The sequence below is a fragment of the Lissotriton vulgaris genome, chromosome 2_1 (genome assembly GCF_964263255.1).
Source record: "Lissotriton vulgaris chromosome 2_1, aLisVul1.2, whole genome shotgun sequence".
NCBI lineage: Eukaryota > Metazoa > Chordata > Amphibia > Caudata > Salamandridae > Lissotriton > Lissotriton vulgaris.
The window spans coordinates 1,234,803,400-1,234,824,192 of record NC_141687.1 but is presented as its reverse complement, the minus strand read 5'-3'; the positions used below and the strand labels follow the sequence as shown (position 1 = coordinate 1,234,824,192).

The window sequence follows — 20,793 nt, the reverse complement described above, 5'->3', positions numbered from 1 at the left end:
GCTACTGCTCTTAAGCAAGGCAAACGCCCTACCCTTGGAGTGTCTTTACATCAAGGCGTAGCGGCTCTATTGCTCATCACAAAATCCCAGTATTTATCCATTGTAATGTTATCACAATATGATTTGTTTCACCTGCCACACATTAATCTCATCCCTTGACCTGTTTTGAACCCAACATCTTTACTACTCATGGCCCAAGACAGCAAACTCCCCAGCTAACTGCTACTGCCAACAAGGCGAAGCCCTGTACTGGTCTCACTGATGCACCAATACTGACTTGCAAACATGTACACTAGATTGATGGATCCTGTTCAGAAACGAGTGTAGCTCCTTGGTGTCTAATTATGCCTTATGTGCCCTGTTTGAAGTAGCTGAAAGTTAGTGTTTACCTCAAGTATTCTCTGCTCGTTGCTTGTTGGATTGCCCTCACTTGTGCTTACATACTCACAGTCTGAAAAATGTTTACTTTCTTCACGAATTCAAACTATGTCTTTGGAGTAGCCCATGATTCTAGACTCCTCTGACTGGACCATGGGTTCCTCACCTCAGTGGGAAGTTGGGAACCCCTTCAAAAAAGGTGATCATGTCCAAGGTGTACATGACGCCCTTATGTTTCCTCATATATGTCACTGCTCAACATCAATTGTCCTAAGATGAAATGCCCAGGGCAGTGGTACTCAACCTGTGGTCTGTGAATTCATGAGGGTCTGCTACAACTATTCAGGGAGTTAGAAAATTAGTTCGAAAATTAAATAACATTAGCTGATTAATAAAGTACATCTACATATATAACAAAATTGAAAATGTTAAAATGCTCAGTAAATTGAAATGAATTTGAAATTGAAATGTAATATTAAGTTGTTATTCCTATCTTGATTTGTGGGAGCAGCCCACGTACAGCGAACAGATTCTAATATGGACAATTGGTGGCTTCAATTGAATTACACTGATATCACAAACAAAAAGAGAGTATGCACCGTAGCAAAAAATACAAAGTGATATGCTAGAGTCTAGCAAATTGCTTTCAGAAATAAAACCACATTTTTGGTGTTTTTGCACATTTTTTATGACTGAAAATAAATATTCTATAATGCTTTGAATTGTTTGATGTATATTGTTTCTGAATTTTGTGTATTGTTCTGAGGTTCAAATTCTAGATGTTTAGAAAGTTCCTAGCTCACAGTAGTGATAGCCTGGGTTCACCGAAATGAAAAGGTTAAGAACAGCTGGTCTACGGGAAATACGTTTGTTGACCAAACCCATAAGAAGGCTGCTCTGCCCTCCAATTTTGAGGTACATTAGACATCTCTTGAACCACTGACTCTCCTGTACCTAATAAAACATTATTTTGAATTGGAGGTTTGAGCATTAAATGCTTGCGAACAGCTTTGTGTGGAGCAGTATGTAAAAGAGACTCCAATAGAGTATCGATCTGAGCCACTCCTGCTCATGAGACAAGCAGAAAGAGCAACTGTCCAATGCCCCAGTGTCTCCAGCTTTACCTTACTTGTTCGTTAATGATGATGTGGCTCTTCAGTACTTCAAACAACTTGTTCACTGTCTCTACAGCTTCTGTTCCCAGGTAAGAGATGCCTTACCTGACTTAACAACAGGCACCTATTAAATGGGTTTATGTGAAAAAATCTGCCTTGTAGTCCCTTTGGTGTGTTCCCTTCTAAGTCCTGCTCACAATGAACACTGCTATAAGTGGCGTTCAAATCCAGCCAGGGTACAGGCCATCTACTGCAAAAGGGCCACCAAACCAAAAGACTCCAGCTCTGAAGCAACCCCAACATCCGTGATATAACCAAGGCCGGCTTGAGGGCAATGCGACCGGTGAGGCCGCAGTGGGCACCAACCTGTGGAGGGGGTGCTGACCTCAGGGGGAGCCTTGTTTAGCAATAACTTATGATTGGAGAGATGAGGGGCACTTTTGCCAGTGGTTGTGAGAGAATCCGAGGAGGAGGTCATAGGGAGTGGGGGCACCAAAAATGACAGTCACACTGGGGGCACCAGCGCTAACGCCGGCCCTGGATACAACCTTTTCCTACGCATACTCCTCCTGCACCATAGTGCAGCTGTACTTCAACAGAGCAGGAAGGAACCAAGGCTCCACATTTACCAGCCACTACTCAAGAACAACTTACACCCAGGGTAGAGGTGAGCTTCCCAGCTTTTTGACTCACAGATTGATCTGGCCTGTCCTCTTCGCTGCAAGTCTTGTTGTTTGGCTCGATGTGTGATGGTGTATTTAACATTTAAACTAATGAGCTAGTGAACCCTCTTGTCTTTTTTTCTGTGATTGAAAGTTGTTTGTATTTTTGTTAATAAACATTTTCAGACTTAATATAGGCCTCTGAACAGATTTCTCTAACTACTTTGCCTTCTTGCCCCAGAACTAGAAATGCAATCTCACCCATTGATGTGAACACAGCCACCATTTACACTACTTGCCTAATACAAATGGCATCACAATTTGCACTAGGAACTCTTCCTCCTTACTACCACCTGTGCTAACTGAACCAGATGCACACCTTCAAGAACTTGATACAGAATCATTGTTATGAATATCACTGTAAACCTTTACTATCACAAACCCTCTCACTGAATCCAAATTCACAAGTAGTATTTGATATTGCATGACTTACTGATCATCCAAGAGACAAAATAAACATACAAACATGATGGTGGTCCTATATTATTGCCCAACTTTTTTTTCACACAAACCCAAAATGTTTGTACAATGAGGTACTCCAAAGCCGGTGTAAAAGTGTGCCCCTCAGGCCCTGTCACTATCAGGACATAACAATTGATAGAACTATACATTAGTTTAATACAATCTATGTAACACAAGTTAAACTAATCGAAAAATAAAAATGTCGTTGATACGTCTTACATGCATATTTGCTGAGACATACAGCAATTAATTAAAGTTGAAAGTAGTAAATTTGAACGGCATTGAAAAGCTCTACCTCCTAAAAGAAACGGTTGTAAAAACACAAAAAATGCTCAACTGAAGGAAGAGAGCACACACAATCGATGCATTTGAAATGGTAAAGACAAGTAGAGATGACTCTTAGACAAGCATAAGTATATTTACGTACAGACTAGAAGAGTTGGTCCCCTAGGTAATGCGATGAGTTATGTGATGTTATGTTATGCTATGCTATGCTATGTTATGTTTTGTTTTGCTATTCTATGTTATTTGATGGTATTTTATGTAGATTAGTATGGGGGATCCAGGCACTGGACCACTGGACCAGGAGCTTAAGTCCGGCAGTGGTCCTAGTTAAAAAACCAGGTCTTCAGCTTCTTATGGAAATTGAGGAGTAAAGTGGCAGTTCTGGTGTTTAGAGGGAGTTCATCCCAGATTTTGGCAGCAATGAAGGATAAAGCGCATCCCCCTATTTTGCTTCTCTGACTGCAGGGGATTTATGCAAGGGAGAGAGTGGTTGAGCATAGCTATCTGTAGGGTTTGGAGAGTTGGAGTCAGTCGTAGAGCTAGGCTAGTACTGCATTGAAGTGGGCTTTGTAGACATGGATGAGAAGCATTAACTAGTGGCGTTTCAGGATGGGGAGCCAGTGCCGTTCTGTGAGGGTGAGTGTAGGACCCAGGTCAGGTAGCCACCAGGTGACATCCGAGGCGGAGTTTCTGAAAATAAGCATATCCATTTTGTCTGTGTTGAGTTTGAGACAGTTTTATAGCATTCTGGTGGCCACATCAGACATGCAGGTGGTTAAGTTGTTCCAGTTGGTGTTGTTCATGTTGGTGAGGGAGAGCATGAGCTGAGTGTAATCAGCATAGGAGACAATGTTGATGTTGTGGGTTCTTATGATACCGGCAAGAGGTGCCATGAAAACCTTGAACAGGGTTGGACTGGGAGATGAGCGCTGGGGGAGTGCGCACACAAGCTTCTTATGTGCAAGGTGAAAGTGTAGAGTCTGATTCGTTGAGTCTTGTTGGAGAGGAAGGAGGTAATCCTACTTAGAAGGGGTCCTGGATTCCTGAATCCTGAAGTTTGACGATGAGGGTTTGGTGGGAGTTAGTGTCGAACACCGCCGAGAGGTCAAGCAGAATAACTGCAGCAGTTTCCTCTTATCCATGATTGAGCAGATGTTGTCTGTTGCTGCCAAGAGGGCCGTCTCCCTGCTGTGGTTGCTGCGAAGCCAGCACTGGGTGGAGTCCAGGAAGTGGTGCTGTTCTTCTCAGTCATGTCTAGAACAAATCAAGGAAAAATGTCTAACTATAATCCTTACTTACAGAACACGTGCATTTCTGTGTATTATATTTTTAGTGGTCTAAATCCAGTTTCACATATAAACATCCATTTCTTTACCAAATGAAATTGCTTAAGGGGGTTAGAATCCACAATTTATTATCATTCTCAACGACAAATGATTAAACCTTCAACAACCATAAGTGCTTCTCAAATAACCAGGCTAATTTTAAATAACTGCTTCCAGTCTCTTGGTATACTCATTCTGTGCAGTATTTTCATGTTGCAATTAGCATTACATTCACATTTATTTTTATCTTTTTTAAATCTGTTTTGATCAGTTTCATGTCAGTGACAAGAGAGTACCGCCTGAGACTGTCTCCTCCCCAGTACTCAATCTTGATTAAAAATAAATATAACCACATGCTGTTGTAATTAAGATCATGCTTAAAAAGCAATGCCAGATCTCCATTCATTGATGAAGCTTATGCTCATTTGGTATAGGGATACTGTTCGAAAGTAAAAAGTATATACACACAGAAAGTTAATATATATATATACATGTGATCAAGGGCCGTTAGGCTTGAAATGCGTTATGGCGGAGGTACGGGGAAAAGCACAATAAAATTCTAAGCACTTCTAACCTCTGGGTGCGCTGTCGTCCTTTGGAGTTGGTGATTTGGCGCGACTGTTGCTGTATATATATATATATATATATATATATATATATATATTACCTACTGGCGGTCGCCAGTAGGTAGTTATAGTTAGGATAATTTTCAATGTTAAATCTCAACATTCTATTTTGAATAACTTTGGCGCCGGTTGACGAATCTGCCTGAAATTTTCAGGAAAATGGTCTCATGGCGGTCCGGTCCTTCCCTGAAAGTTTGGGGGGGATTCGTCAAGCGGGGGCCGAGATAAAAGGGGGGTCCCAAAACGCGTTTTCCCCATGTTAATTTCCATAGGGCGGTCGATTTCACTTTTAGCTCGAACGGCTGAATGGATTTCCACCAAACTTGGCAAAATTGTAGGGACTGGTAGCCCGATGTGCCTTTGCTATGTCTCAAGATATGTGCTTCAGTGGATTTTGAGAAATTAACGTTCAAAAAAATATATATATCTATAGGCGCTCTCCGGTGCGCGCACCGGTGAGCGCTCCCGGCGCGACACGCGACTTGCGCGCAGAAAGCTGATTGGCTCTCAGTTGTCTGTAAACATTCTAAACAGTCCGGAGCGGCCGCCATCTTGTCTATCGGTAAAATCTAGTCATAAGAGGTGGCAAAAACAAAGGGTGGAATTGACCATAAGGGGGCAGGGTAGACCCCCCCTGACCCCCTAGGTTTGATATGGGGGCCATTAAAGGGCCCCGCGGGGCCTCAAATTTTTTTTTTTTTTTTTCGATTTTCGCGGGGGAAGCGCCTGGTGCGCGCACCGGGGAGCGTATCGAGGAGGGTACTATGGAAAAATAATCACTTCAAAAATTGTATGTTTATGAATTGTTTTTTTTTTTATTTTTTTATTTTATGTAAGTACCTACATGTAGGTACTAATGAAGAGACTTAAATTTAATGTTCACCATCTTCTTTGTAGACATCTTGCATGTTGTTATTGTATTTTTTGTGGTATATGGAATTCATAATATAGTCTGTCTGGAAAGGAGAAACAGATCTTTTAAGCACTCCCTGAGAATTTCTAGGGGATCATGAGTAGTCTATCCTGTTCACTTATGAAAATGAGGTGTAAAATATTCATATGAGATAATATAGTGGGAGAAAGGTAGTAACTATGAGTAAACTTACTATGTAACAGAAAAATAGTTGAACAGTATACTATAAGTCTCACTTTATATTTTAAACATTTTTGGTAATACTTCATGAATTACATATAAAAAAGAATATTGTCTGAAACAATTGAAATTATTAAAGATAAATTTATTCCTCTGATTCTTTTTCATAATTTAATAAAATTTCTAACATAATATTGTCCGGAATTTCCTCATAATTATATGTACATGATTCAATTTCTTCCAAACATTCTATAAACTGTTCATCCAAAGAGTCATCCATGAAATCAACTTCTTTTTTTTCATCTTCTGGTTTTTCCACCTTTACTTTGATAGAAGTATCATTTGCCTTATTTTCTCCTTCCATTTTCTTTCTGAAAATTGCATATAAATTAACTATATTAGTAGAGCTAGTATACCAGAGAAGCCTAACTCAATCCATAACTATTACAGAGAAGTCTATCTCTATCTCTAACTATTAAAGAGGGATAGCATATCACTAACAGAATATTTTTTAAGAAATAAACTTAACGTGTACAATATACTTCCATAATTAGAAGTTACCTTAGAGAAATTAGTTGAAGTTGTCAGTGAAATTTGTTTTCAAGTGTACTTCAGGAAGCAGTAGTCAAAATGGCTGTGTTTCCCTCTCTTCTTTTATATATATTGTTGTACTTAACCAATCAAACGTCAGGAAATAATCGTAGAAAATGAGAGATACTTTTTAATTGGTTGTAAATTCTAACATTACAAGTGTGTTTTTGTCATGTAATTTACCTCAGGATATTTAGACAGGCCTGTAGCCTAAATGTCTCAATGGAATTTCACCAAATTTGGGCAAATGGTAGGGACTGCTATGTAGTAGGGCGTATTCTATATTTGATGAAAGTGTCTCCATTGGGTTTTCCGTAAATTACTTTCCCACCTTTTTTTAACGAGCGCTTAGGGGTGCGCGCTCCTTTACGCGCACTGGCAGCGTTACGGGAGTCCTCCATTTTGTGTTTCGGAACAATCGAGACACAAGATGGAGGGTAAACAATGTTCGGAATGGATAGAAGGGGGAACTGTAGAGACTTCTTGACCCTGTAGGTTTTCTGAGGGGGGCTTAGGAGGCTCATAAACGTAAAAAAAAAAAAAAAAATTCTTTAATTTTTCGCGGGGGTAGCGCCTGGTGCGCGCACCTTTAAGCGTACCCGAAAGCGTACTTTGGTGAAAAATAGTGAAAAAAGTTAGAAAAAAATAAACGCTTTGAATGATCAGAGTTAGGGTAGCTCTGAAAAGAGCTTTTGGGTTCTGTGGTTGATTTAGGTACCTACAAGTAGGTTCCAATACACATTCTTAAATTCAGGAGGAATATTCTATTCCCCTCATCTGAGAAGTGCACTCCATCTCCTCTGTAGATGTCTTGCATGTTGTAACGCAAGTTATTATTGTATAATGAACCCATTCCATAGTCTCTCATGTAAGCAGAAACAGATTTATTTACATGTTTCCGTGCTTTCTCAAATTGTGGACCAAATTGGTTGGACCAGTTCCATTTCTGTCTTTGGCATATATTGGAATATACCAAGGCAGTGTGGGGAAAAAGTATCATCAATTGATGAAAGGTGTCCTTTAATAGCATTTCCAGACCTACCCCAGTTAATGTGCCTAGATCGTTTCCACCACAGTGCACAATTATAAGGTCAGGTTCTGGCAGATGCAAAAAGGTTTTCACCAATGGTATCAATTGGTGACATTTTAATCCTCTGTGGCCAATCCACTTGATTTCCACATTTGATAAATCAAGGTTATGAAAATTTCTGCTAGCTGCATACCTTTGAGCCCAGTGGATGTAGCTATGTCCAATAACCCAAACAGAGTACATGATGTGAGAAGGTTCTGGTCCAGTCAGATGAAGTGTGGGAATGAAATGGCAGTTGGAACAGTAGGAGTTCACAAAAAAATAATTGTGGAGTTTCTGTGCTCTTGAATCACTAGCAATGATTGGTGGATTCAGATAGTTGAAAACTGAAAGTTAGGGTGTATGGTTATGTTGTGTGAAAGAAGCAATTTGAATGGTTTAAAAAAAGTCACCAAAAGCAAAAATACCCTGTATAGGCTGCTGTATTGACAGGTCAAACATCCTTGCTGAGTTAATTTGCAACATTGTAAGATAAACTTTTGAACCTTACAGTTCAGTTAGGAGGGAGTTGCTATGGTAACAGATAGAAAGGTTTGAGAGGGGGATGGGTGTTGGTTTGAAAATAGTGAGGGAAGAGTTTTCATTGGTTGAATTAAGGCATATGTGTACAAAGATAGAGATTTTCTATGCCAGTCTTGGTTTCAGTGTATTGAGAGCACACCTTCTCCTCTGCTAAAGAAAAATTGGTGTGTGTGTCTGACACTGTTTTCAATCTCCAAAAGCATTTCTAAAGGTAAGTAATGATTCATTTAATTTAGATAGAGATTTATTTTCTCTATGGAGAATATTTGGAAGCAGATAGTTATGTTTTAGAAGTGAAATTGTATGTTAGTATATAAGTCCTGCGCAGTGTTTTTTACATGTTATTTAAAAATCGATTTTGGGTGCAAATGAATGGTATTTTTATTTGGCCTTTTTTATGATTGCCATGTGCAGTTGATGCATGACTTTAAACATGGGTAATAAGTGATGCACTGGTGGCGCCAGGCTTTTATAAATGAGGCCCTGACTTTGTTTGATGATATTGAGTGGTTGTAGTTAGGTTCTGTGCAGTGTTTCTTACATGTTATTGAAAAATCGATTTTTGGGTGCAATTGATTGGTATATGTATTTGGCCCTTATTTATGAATGCCATGTGCAGCTGATGCATGACTTTAAACATGGGTAATAAGTGACGCACTGGTGGCGCAAGGCTTTCATAAATAAGGCCCTGACTTTGTTTGATGATATTGAGTGGTTGTACTTAGGTTCTGTGCAGTGTTCCTTACATGTTATTCAAAAATCGATTTTTGGGTGCAATTGATTGGTATATGTATTTGGCCCTTATTTATGATTGCCATGTGAAACTGATGCATGATTTTAAACATGGGTAATAAGTGACGCACTGGTGGCGCAAGGCTTTCATAAATAAGGCCCTGACTTTGTTTGATGATATTGATTGGTTGTACTTAGGTTCTGCGCCGTGTTTCTTACATGTTATTGAAAAATCGATTTTTGGGTGCAATTGATTAGTATATGTATTTTGCCCTAATTTATGATTGCCATGTGCAACTGATGCATGACTTTAAACATGGGTAATAAGTGACGCACTGGTGGCGCAAGGCTTTCATAAATAAGGCCTGACTTTGTTTGATGATATTGAGTGGTTGTACTTAGGTTCTGTGCAGTGTTCCTTACATGTTATTCAAAAATCGATTTTTGGGTGCAATTGATTGGTATATGTATTTGGCCCTTATTTATGATTGCCATGTGCAGCTGATGCATGACTTTAAACATGGGTAATAAGTGACGCACTGGTGGCGCAAGGCTTTCATAAATAAGGCTCTGACTTTGTTTGATGATATTGATTGGTTGTACATAGGTTCTGTGCAGTGTTCCTTACATGTTATTCAAAAATCGATTTTTGGGTGCAATTGATTGGTATATGTATTTGGCCCTTATTTATGATTGCCATGTGCAACTGATGCATGACTTTAAACATGGGTAATAAGTGACGCACTGGTGGCGCAAGGCTTTCATAAATAAGGCCTGACTTTGTTTGATGATATTGAGTGGTTGTACTTAGGTTCTGTGCAGTGTTCCTTACATGTTATTCAAAAATCGATTTTTGGGTGCAATTGATTGGTATATGTATTTGGCCCTTATTTATGATTGCCATGTGAAACTGATGCATGATTTTAAACATGGGTAATAAGTGACGCACTGGTGGCGCAAGGCTTTCATAAATAAGGCCCTGACTTTGTTTGATGATATTGAGTGGTTGTACTTAGGTTTTGCGCAGTGTTTCTTACATGTTATTCAAAAATCGATTTTTGGGTGCAATTGATTGGTATATGTATTTGGCCCTTATTTATGATTGCCATGTGCAACTGATGCATGACTTTAAACATGGGTAATAAGTGACGCACTGGTGGCGCAAGGCTTTCATAAATAAGGCCTGACTTTGTTTGATGATATTGAGTGGTTGTACTTAGGTTCTGTGCAGTGTTCCTTACATGTTATTCAAAAATCGATTTTTGGGTGCAATTGATTGGTATATGTATTTTGCCCTAATTTATGATTGCCATGTGCAGCTGATGCATGACTTTAAACATGGGTAATACGTGACGCACTGGTGGCGCAAGGCTTTCATAAATAAGGCCTGACTTTGTTTGATGATATTGAGTGGTTGTACTTAGGTTCTGTGCAGTGTTCCTTACATGTTATTCAAAAATCGATTTTTGGGTGCAATTGATTGGTATATGTATTTGGCCCTTATTTATGATTGCCATGTGCAACTGATGCATGACTTTAAACATGGGTAATAAGTGACGCACTGGTGGCGCAAGGCTTTCATAAATAAGGCCTGACTTTGTTTGATGATATTGAGTGGTTGTACTTAGGTTCTGTGCAGTGTTCCTTACATGTTATTCAAAAATCGATTTTTGGGTGCAATTGATTGGTATATGTATTTGGCCCTTATTTATGATTGCCATGTGCAGCTGATGCATGACTTTAAACATGGGTAATAAGTGACGCACTGGTGGCGCAAGGCTTTCATAAATAAGGCTCTGACTTTGTTTGATGATATTGATTGGTTGTACATAGGTTCTGCACAGTGTTTCTTACATGTTATTCAAAAATCGATTTTTGGGTGCAATTGATTGGTATATGTATTTGGCCCTTATTTATGATTGCCATGTGCAGCTGATGCATGACTTTAAACATGGGTAATAAGTGACGCACTGGTGGCGCAAGGCTTTCATAAATAAGGCCTGACTTTGTTTGATGATATTGAGTGGTTGTACTTAGGTTCTGTGCAGTGTTCCTTACATGTTATTCAAAAATCGATTTTTGGGTGCAATTGATTGGTATATGTATTTGGCCCTTATTTATGATTGCCATGTGAAACTGATGCATGATTTTAAACATGGGTAATAAGTGACGCACTGGTGGCGCAAGGCTTTCATAAATAAGGCCCTGACTTTGTTTGATGATATTGATTGGTTGTACTTAGGTTCTGCGCCGTGTTTCTTACATGTTATTGAAAAATCGATTTTTGGGTGCAATTGATTGGTATATGTATTTTGCCCTAATTTATGATTGCCATGTGCAACTGATGCATGACTTTAAACATGGGTAATAAGTGACGCACTGGTGGCGCAAGGCTTTCATAAATAAGGCCCTGACTTTGTTTGATGATATTGAGTGGTTGTACTTAGGTTCAGCGCCGTGTTTCTTACATGTTATTGAAAAATCGATTTTTGGGTGCAATTGATTGGTATATGTATTTGGCCCTTATTTATGATTGCCATGTGCAACTGATGCATGATTTTAAACATGGGTAATAAGTGACCCACTGGTGGCGCAAGGCTTTCATAAATAAGGCCCTGACTTTGTTTGATGATATTGAGTGGTTGTACTTAGGTTCTGCGCCGTGTTTCTTACATGTTATTGAAAAATCGATTTTTGGGTGCAATTGATTGGTATATGTATTTGGCCCTTATTTATGATTGCCATGTGCAGCTGATGCATGACTTTAAACATGGGTAATAAGTGACGCACTGGTGGCGCAAGGCTTTCATAAATAAGGCCCTGACTTTGTTTGATGATATTGATTGGTTGTACATAGGTTCTGCGCCGTGTTTCTTACATGTTATTGAAAAATCGATTTTTGGGTGCAATTGATTGGTATATGTATTTGGCCCTTATTTATGATTGCCATGTGCAACTGATGCATGACTTTAAACATGGGTAATAAGTGACACACTGGTGGCGCAAGGCTTTCATAAATAAGGCCCTGACTTTGTTTGATGATATTGATTGGTTGTACATAGGTTCTGCACAGTGTTTCTTACATGTTATTCAAAAATCGATTTTTGGGTGCAATTGATTGGTATATGTATTTGGCCCTTATTTATGATTGCCATGTGCAGCCGATGCAAAACTTTAAACATGGGTAATAAGTGACGCACTGGTGGCGCAAGGCCTTTATAAATCAGACCCTGACTTTGTTTGATGATATTGAGTGGTTGTACTTAGGTTTTGCGCAGTGTTTCTTACATGTTATTGAAAAATCGATTTTTGGGTGCAATTGATTGGTATTTGCATTTGGCCCTTATTTATGAATGCCATGTGCAGCTGATGCTTGACTTTAAACATGGGTAATAAGTGACGCACTGGTGGCGCAAGGCCTTTAAAAATAAAGCCATGTGTTGCTATTGTATAAACTTAAATATGTTGCAATTTATTGTTTATATTGTTTGCTTTTTAACATTACTTTGTTGTTTGCTAATAGTGGTCTTTCATGTGTTTTTTTAACAGAACAACAGATTCAAATCAACTTCTGAAAAGGAAGCAAAAATGCCTTCAAGGCAAAGAAATATCAAAAATACCATACGGAAAAGGAGAACATCAACAACAGAGTTTATGGAATCCTCTTCAACAACTACTTCAAAAAACACCAGAAAAGCTTCTGGTAAGCCAATTAAGTCTTTTCTTCGCAACATATGTCGTAGGAAAAAAAATGAAATTGCTAATGTGAATATACAGAAAAAGTCAACAAATCTAAAAAGGAAAGAGAAGCCCACAAAAAATGTTTCCATTGGACCAGGAGAGAAGAGAATGGTTAGCAATAGAAGGGTAAATGTTTTTAGGGACATTCGTAGGCGAATGTTTCGCAATAGGGTAGTTTTAAATTTGCTAAAAAATGAAAAGAAAAGTAAACTAAAAGCTGCTTTTTACAAGAAAAAGAAAAGTGTAGAAAAGATTGTTGATCAGGCTTTTGAAGTTAAGAAAAAATTATTTATTTTAATAATCAATAGAATTAGGATACTTAATAAGGCAATGGATGTTTTCAAATCGAACAGTAGATGGAAAAGAATTATTAATCGGAGTAATTTTTGTGAAGTATTTTCTGGTGAATGGATGCATAGTTCAAGTTCTGAGCCTTTTTTTAATGAGGAGAGTTACTTTCAGGAAAATGATTTGGTGCATGCAGTTGACACCAGTGGTCGTGCATATGAGGTGAAAGATAGTTGTGTGATGGAAAAAGAGAAACTTGTATCTAGAGATGCAGAAGAGGTCTTAGCTGATGAAGTTTTAGGGAGACGTACTAAGGGTCCAGTGTACACATGGAAATGCAGTAGTATTTGTAGTGTGCGACAGGAATCAATTGATTTGCTTCGAAATTTCTTACGTACATATAGTAAAAAAAGTCTCAAACAAAAAATGAAGATCCTGCAAGAGTTAGATCCTTGCAGAGTGAGAGAAAGCACAGGTTTGCAAGGGCATTCACTAGCATGTCTTTCTAGAAAAGTTTGTCGGAGTGTTTTTCATCATTTTAGGATGTTAGCAGTGCATCATAATAACGTAAGGAAATTAGTGAGGAAGTTGTATTATGCAAAAAGTCCTGCACTTAAGCTTAAACAGTTAAATAGTGCTCTTTTGCATGGATCTGAAGTGGATGTGAAGACTATTTGTGAAGAAATTGAGTTTTGTTATTTTGGGAACAAAGAGGACAGTGTAGAAATAGATATAGTAATGGATGGTAATGCAGAAGATAATGGACAAATTTCAAGTATTGAAAAGTTTGATGAGGAAATTATCAAGTTTAAGGTGAAATCAAGTGAGAGGCCTAATGTAACTTGTGTGTGTTGTCGACGGACTCATTATAAAATTCAGACTAGGTTAGTTGATTTATATGCAAAAAGTGAATTGGAAAATAATAGTGAATGGGAGGATTTTGTAAGTTATTTGTTGGTGGAGAATTCTTTTGATTTGAGTTTGGATCAGCGTATTTGCACTTATTGTTTGAAAAAATTAAATGAAAATAGAATGCCTGCAAGAGCAGTTTATAATAATCTTCAGTTGATAGATATTCCTTCTGAATTGATGGATCTAAATACTTATGAATCTATTTTGATTCAATGTGTCCATCCTTTTCAGGCTATTGTTCGCATGGAGCCTAAGACAGGGAAATTGCCTCCATCAGATTTACTGAGAGGATTAAAGGGAAGAGTTGTTTATTTGCCTCTAGATGTAAAGAAAAATATTAATACAATTGGTGTAGAAAGAGTAGAAGAAGATCCTTTAGTTATTCTAGTTAATGGGGTTCCAACAAAGAGTAAGAAAATTTGGCAAGATTTAGTGGATGTTAAAAAAGTCAAGAAGGCAACGTTGTATTTAGTTAAAAACAATGAGTACTACAAACATGTAAGTGTTGGAGTAGAGGAAACAGCTACAGAAGAAGATAGTGATTCTTCAGTTGGTCAAATTGAAAAAGTTGATGTGTCTAGAACTGAAGAAATATATGAACATTATACTGTTCATCCTTTGCATTCCAAAGAAGTAATGGGAAATGCAATTGACTTGTTTCAAATGAAGGCAGCAAAAGGAAGTCCCATTAGTGTATGGGAAGAAAGTTTGGAAGCTCGTTGTTTTCCACAATTATTTCCAACAGGTTGTGGTGGACGATATGATGATCGACCAGTTCAAATTCCTGCAGCTGAATACCGGACTCTAAGATTATATGCAGAAGATCCAAGGTTTCGTCAATGCATTCCATATTTATTTCATCTACTGTTTGAAAGTGATTTGTCTGGGCTTTCTTATGCAGTTAATCATATATTAAAAAGTGGACCTCATTTGCAAAATGTATGTGCAAGGGACTTTATGGAGAAAGTTAATCTGCAAGACAGTATTTTGGAATCTCAGCTAATCAATCTCATGGCATGTCAACGTGGAACCAACGAGTATTGGTTTCGTCGTCATGGAGAATTGAAATGTATGCTAAGAAACTTAGGAACTCCTACATGGTTCCTCACTCTTAGCTGTGCTGAGTATGCCTGGGACGATTTACTTCAATTTCTACGAGAGGCAAATGAAAACATACCAAATATAGAATTGAAAACACCAGGAGAACTGTGTTCTTTAGATCCAGTGAATGTTTGCAGATATTTTAATCATAGATTTGAAGCTATGATGTCTTTTATTACCAACAAAAAAAATCCTCCCCTTGGAGAGGTTTTGGATTTCTTTTGGAGGAAGGAATATCAAGCGAGAGGTGCTCCTCATATACATATGTTGTTGTGGATTAAAGATGCACCCAAATTTGGATCAGATTCAGATGAAACAGTGATGAGTTTCATTGAAGAGTATTCAACATGTGCTGTTCCAAAATCTACTGAAGAAAACAATTTAAGGCAACAAGTTTTACGTTTTCAATCTCATCGTTGTGGAAAGTACTGTCGTCGAAAATTTAAAAACAAGGAAAAGTACTACACGAAATGTCGTTTTGCATTTCCTCGACCAGTGATTTCTAAAGGAAGAGTAAATAATTTGATGTCATCTCTACGACATACTGTGACGAGAAAATCTCCCAAAAACACATATAATTTGAAAAGAAATGAAGAATCTAAGTACATCAACGATTACAACCCAGTGATTTTGTCCATGTGGAATGCTAACATGGATATTCAGTTCGTTGCTGACAACTCTATTGCTGTGGCTCGATATGTGACATCTTACATCACCAAAAAAGAAAAGACAGAACTGAAGGAAATGTGGGAGGACATTTCACATGAAAAGAGTCTAAGCAAGAAATTATACAGTTTCAGTCTGAAGATGTTGTCGCATCGAGAAATTGGAGCATATGAATGTTCTGATCGGTTATCATCAGCAAGTCTCTATGCCAAATCAAGAACAATCATTTGGGTGAGTCTTGGTCTTGCTGCAACACGAAACCGAGTTTTGAAATCTGTACAAGAAATTGAATATTTGGCGGAAAAAGAACCAAACAGTACAGATATTTTGAAGACAAATATGTTGGATACATACTATCCAAATAGAAGTACTCACCTTGAGAACACATGTTTGTATGAAGTTCTTCAAAACTACAGTTATAAGAGGAACATCACAGAAGATATCAATAATGGAAAATATGCACTCATTGGCTATGAAGGATGTCTAGTGAAGCAGAAAAAAGGCCATTTGATTAATCATCGAAAATTGAGTTGTGAAGTTCCAGACAAAAGAGAATTTTACTATTTAGCTCTTTTGCAACTCTTTAAGCCATGGCGTACAGAAGAGGAACTACTTGGAGATTTTCTCTGTTATGAAGACTCTTTTAATGCAACTAAGGATACCATAGAATGTCCTATTTTTCTAAATTATCTGCAAATGTTGAATGAAGAAATGGAGCAAGAAACCACAATTGCTGAAGAGATAGCTAGAAACAGTTCTCAAGATAGTCAGAGTTCTACTTCATTGAGCCAGGATCCACTAGGAGGACCAATTATCCAAAATGAAGCTGCCACTGCCATGGATGAGGTGGAAAGAGCTATGGAACAAGCTCAAGAGGATGGAGTTAACTTAGAAGATTTGGTAACGCAACTAAACATTGAGCAGAAAAAGATATATGATGAAGTCACAGAGCAGATTGAACATGGATTCAGACATGAGAAAAAAGAGTGCTCATGTATATTATTTGACCCTGTCCGACTGTATGTAAGTGGAGAAGCGGGGACAGGAAAAAGTTTTCTAATTAAAGCCGTTGCAAGTTATCTGCAGAAAAGGACTGATTCACCACTGTCTTGTGTTGTAACTGCTCCAACTGGTCTGGCAGCACATAACATTAAAGGGATTACTCTACATCGTTTATTGATGCTGCCAGTTGAACATGATAATAAATTGCATTACAACAAGCTATCTGGAGATGCGTGTTCTGAAGTTTCAAGAGTCTTGAAGAAAATGAAACTTCTTATCATAGATGAAGTAAGCATGGTCTCAAATCTAATGCTTGCTTTTGTGCATTTGAGAATGCAAGAAATTCTTAAAACAGACTATGATGTGTTATTTGGAGGAAAACACATTATTGTTTTTGGAGATCTATTGCAGTTGACTCCAGTAAAAGGACAACCAGTGTTTAAAATGCTCACGCATGAAGATACCAGGAAGTCCCTTGGAAGCATTGGAAATGTTAATATATGGCTAAATTTTAAATATGCTGAACTGCTTCAAAATATGCGACAGGCCAAGGATGAAGATTATAAAAATATTCTACAAGATGTAAGAATTGGAAAAATGACTGAGAAAGGGAAAAAAGCTTTGCATAGTCGATTAATTTCAAATTTGTATGCAAATGAAAACATTCTTCCAGAGAATATTTTTAAAAAAATGACTGAGAAGAAATCTGGGATATGTTTGATGCCAACTCTGCAAGAATGTTCCATCTTCAATCAAAAAATGTTAGACTTAGAAAATGAAGAGATTGTGAAACTGGAAGCAATAGATAAAATAGAGCATATGGGTGCAACAATTGTTTTGTCAGAAAATTTGAAAACTAAATTGCATTCATTGGAGAAAAGTATTTCAAAAACAGCTGGTTTTGAAAAGACTCTGAATGTGTGTTTAAATTGTCGTATCATTTTGAGAAGGAATTTAAATGTTGAAAGCGGTCTGGTAAATGGAGCAATGGGTTATGTTGTTGATTTTGTGAATTACAGAAATAGAGATGGAATTGAATTTTTAAAAATAAAATTTGATGGCATTGAACAAGTACAACAAATAAGTCGTTGTTCTGCTAGATTTTTACTTGTAAAAGACTTATATGTTCGCCGAAAACAGTTTCCTGTTTGTTTGGCGTATGCAGTGACAATTCATAAATCTCAAGGTTTAAGTGTAGATAGTGCATTGGTGAACATTGGAAGATCTGTGTTTAAAGAGGGTATGGCATATGTGGCATTATCTCGAGTCAGAACTTTATCAGGATTGTACTTGATTGCGTGTGATGAGACAAAGATTTCTGCCGATCTAGATTGTGTTAAAGAATACAATAGGTTAAGAAGAGAGTATGCTCCACATTTGCCTCAATATCCTCTGTTTGAAAAACGTGTGGTAGGCCGAAAAAGAAGAAATGAGGATAATTGTAGTGAGGTAGTTGCAAAAAGACAAAAAGTAGAGAAAACTGTAATTGAAAACAGGAAGAAAAAGAATTGTGGAGAAAATGTTGTTGGATTTCAGTTTGAAAACAGTTCTGGTGTCAACTGCTATGCTAATGTAGTGGTTAATGTTGTTTTTTTTCTTAAAAGTTTACAAGAACAGATTGTTGAAAATCGGGATCAAAGATTGTGTGGTTTATTGAATTCTGTGTTTCAGAAATGTAGCAGTGTTACAGCACAAATAGAAAGTGTAACAGAAATTCGAAATATTTTAGATTTGTGTTCTGGTCAAGATAAATTTTCACAGAACATTCAGCAGGATTGTCAGGAATTTTTAATGTATATGTTTGGTGTTTTGGAAGATGAAGGTGTAGATGTAGATAATCTTTTCAGTCTTTCTTATCAATGGCAGCATGACTGCCACAATTGTAGTTTATCAAGTACTACTACAATAGACACTGAAAGATTTATATATTTGACTTTACCAGACTGTAAATCAGTGTCTTTTAAAAATCTAGTTAAAGCAGCAGATCATAATATGGTGTGTACCCAATGTAACTGTACAATGCTGTCCACATTATTTATACAAAGGTATGGGCAGTATATTATTTTAGTTTTCCAACGATGTAGACCTGATGGAACTAAATTGACAACTTCTATCAAAAATTTTGTGGCTTCTCAGTTATCAATTTCTGGAAGGACCTTTACAACTGAAGCTATTATTTATCATGATGGATCTTCGACCACCTCAGGACATTATACATGCTACTTAAAATCTGAAAATGGATGGAGTTACTGCAATGATTCTCATTTAACTTATAAACAACGTTTGCCTTATGACTCTACAAATTCTTATCTAGTGTTTTTAAAACCAAAGTTTTAGTAAAGGGAATTGGCCTTTGAAGACGGGAATAGTTAATAAAAGTTAGTTAGTTAGTTAGTTAATCTAATATTTGAAATTATTTATCTCATGTAGATACTTTAAGTGGATCTCAAAGTAAAAAATACTGATATATCTGACACAAATTGGCCGTGAGGAAAATGTAAGATATGATGTTGTTAGAAGTTGATGAAATCGAAGTTATAGAGCACAGCAGACTTTTTTTCACCAAAAGGACCTTCACTATCTGCAATCTCATGTAGATACTTTAAGTGGATCTCAAAGTAAAAAATACTGATATATCTGACACAAATTGGCCGTGAGGAAAGTGTAACATATGATGTTGTTAGATCTTTTTTCATAGGAAGTCGATGAAATGGAAGTTATAGAGCACAGCAGACTTTTTTCCACCAAAAGGACCTTCACTATCTGCAATTTGGTCTCACGGAAAAGTAAGTGAATCAAAGATTAGTGTACTTATATGAGATGTATGTTTGAATGGGTTTTTTTAAACACAATCTTTTAGATTGTGTTTTTTTTTTCCCGCTGTTATATGATGAAGACTTTGATCTCACTAATTTAAGTGAAATTCAATATATTCTGAGAACAGCAAAAATAAATAATGTAACATATTGTAGAAGTTATTGTGTAGTTTGCATTGTGTAATTTATATTGTGTTCACATTGTCTTATACTCATTTTCTTTTTCACCCTTATTTACCTCTCTTTACTAATTTACACTCTTTTTTCATCGCTGTTTCTTTAGTGCACTTCATTCACAACTTCTTAATCTAATAGGAACTGTCTGCATTTCCTCTGTTCCTTCCACCACTTTTTATCTTTTTCATATTCTCACAGTACCACTGCTTTAGTTTCCTAACCCTCTCTTTCTTTTTCTCCTTTTTTTTTCTTTCGCATCCATTGTACTGTAGTTCACTTAGTTCTTCCTTTTGTCTTTCTGTGTACTTACTCTCTCACTCCTGTTTTATCCATCGTTCTATACTAACTTCATTCCTTTCATCCCTTCACTCTGTTACTTTACTTCACTCACTCTCAATCATCTTCTATTCCTCTTTTTTATTTATAGTTTCTCAATCAGACTTCTCTCCTTTTCACTCATTTTTCTTTTATTTTCTTATCTTTACTGATTTTGATTTGATATCTTACATTCTTTTAGTATCTTATTTACCTTTAGGAATTTGTTCTCTTTCTATTTCTTTTTCCTTTTTTTTTCTCTTTCTACATTACTTTCTTTCTGTTTTTGTATCCTTCACTATTGCATCATTTCTTAGTAAACTTTTGTAGATTTTTAAACCTCATGAACTGTTGTTTCTATTTTATTATATATTTTTAAGAAATTATAACGTGTTTTTTCTTTTATCTTTCATAGATACAAGTTTGCATTGATTATATGGTAAGTGTGTTTACAAAATCTTTTTTGTTATCACCTTTTGTTTTATTTTCACTATTTTTCTGTCACCCTACCGCACCCCTATTTCCTTACTTTGCTTCCCTCACTTATTCTTTTGTTCCATGTTTACTTCCGACCACATTCAATTTCTTTCAGTACTTCTGCCTATGCACACTCCTTCACTTACCTTTTTTACTGGTTCACTTAGTCCCTTTGTGACAGTCCTTCTTTTACTCTCTCTCTTGTTTGTCTCTATTACTCCCCATGTGTTACCCTTATTCACTTACATGTACCCTCTTTCACCCCTTTTTACTTATATTCACTGATATTTACTTTCCCTCAATCACTGCTATTCTTTTCCTCTGATTCCGTCACTACCTGACATTCCCATACTTAAC

General features: G+C 37.1%; 1 protein-coding gene across 1 annotated transcript; it reads left to right on the top strand.

Annotated features, from left to right (window-relative positions):
* Window positions 1–8,315: 8,315 nt before the first annotated feature.
* LOC147732423 (uncharacterized) lies at window positions 8,316–20,523 on the top strand. Its single transcript, XM_086956954.1, has 2 exons — window positions 8,316–8,420; window positions 12,491–20,523. The coding sequence occupies exon 2, from the start codon at window positions 12,530–12,532 to the stop codon at window positions 18,986–18,988; it is 6,459 nt and encodes a 2,152-aa protein (XP_086813080.1). The 5' UTR covers window positions 8,316–8,420; window positions 12,491–12,529; the 3' UTR covers window positions 18,989–20,523.
* Window positions 20,524–20,793: the final 270 nt, after the last annotated feature.

Excerpts from the sequence above, each read along its gene's own strand:
- LOC147732423 (XM_086956954.1), top strand. The coding sequence starts at position 12,530 with ATGCCTTCAAGGCAAAGAAATATCAAAAATACCATACGGAAAAGGAGA.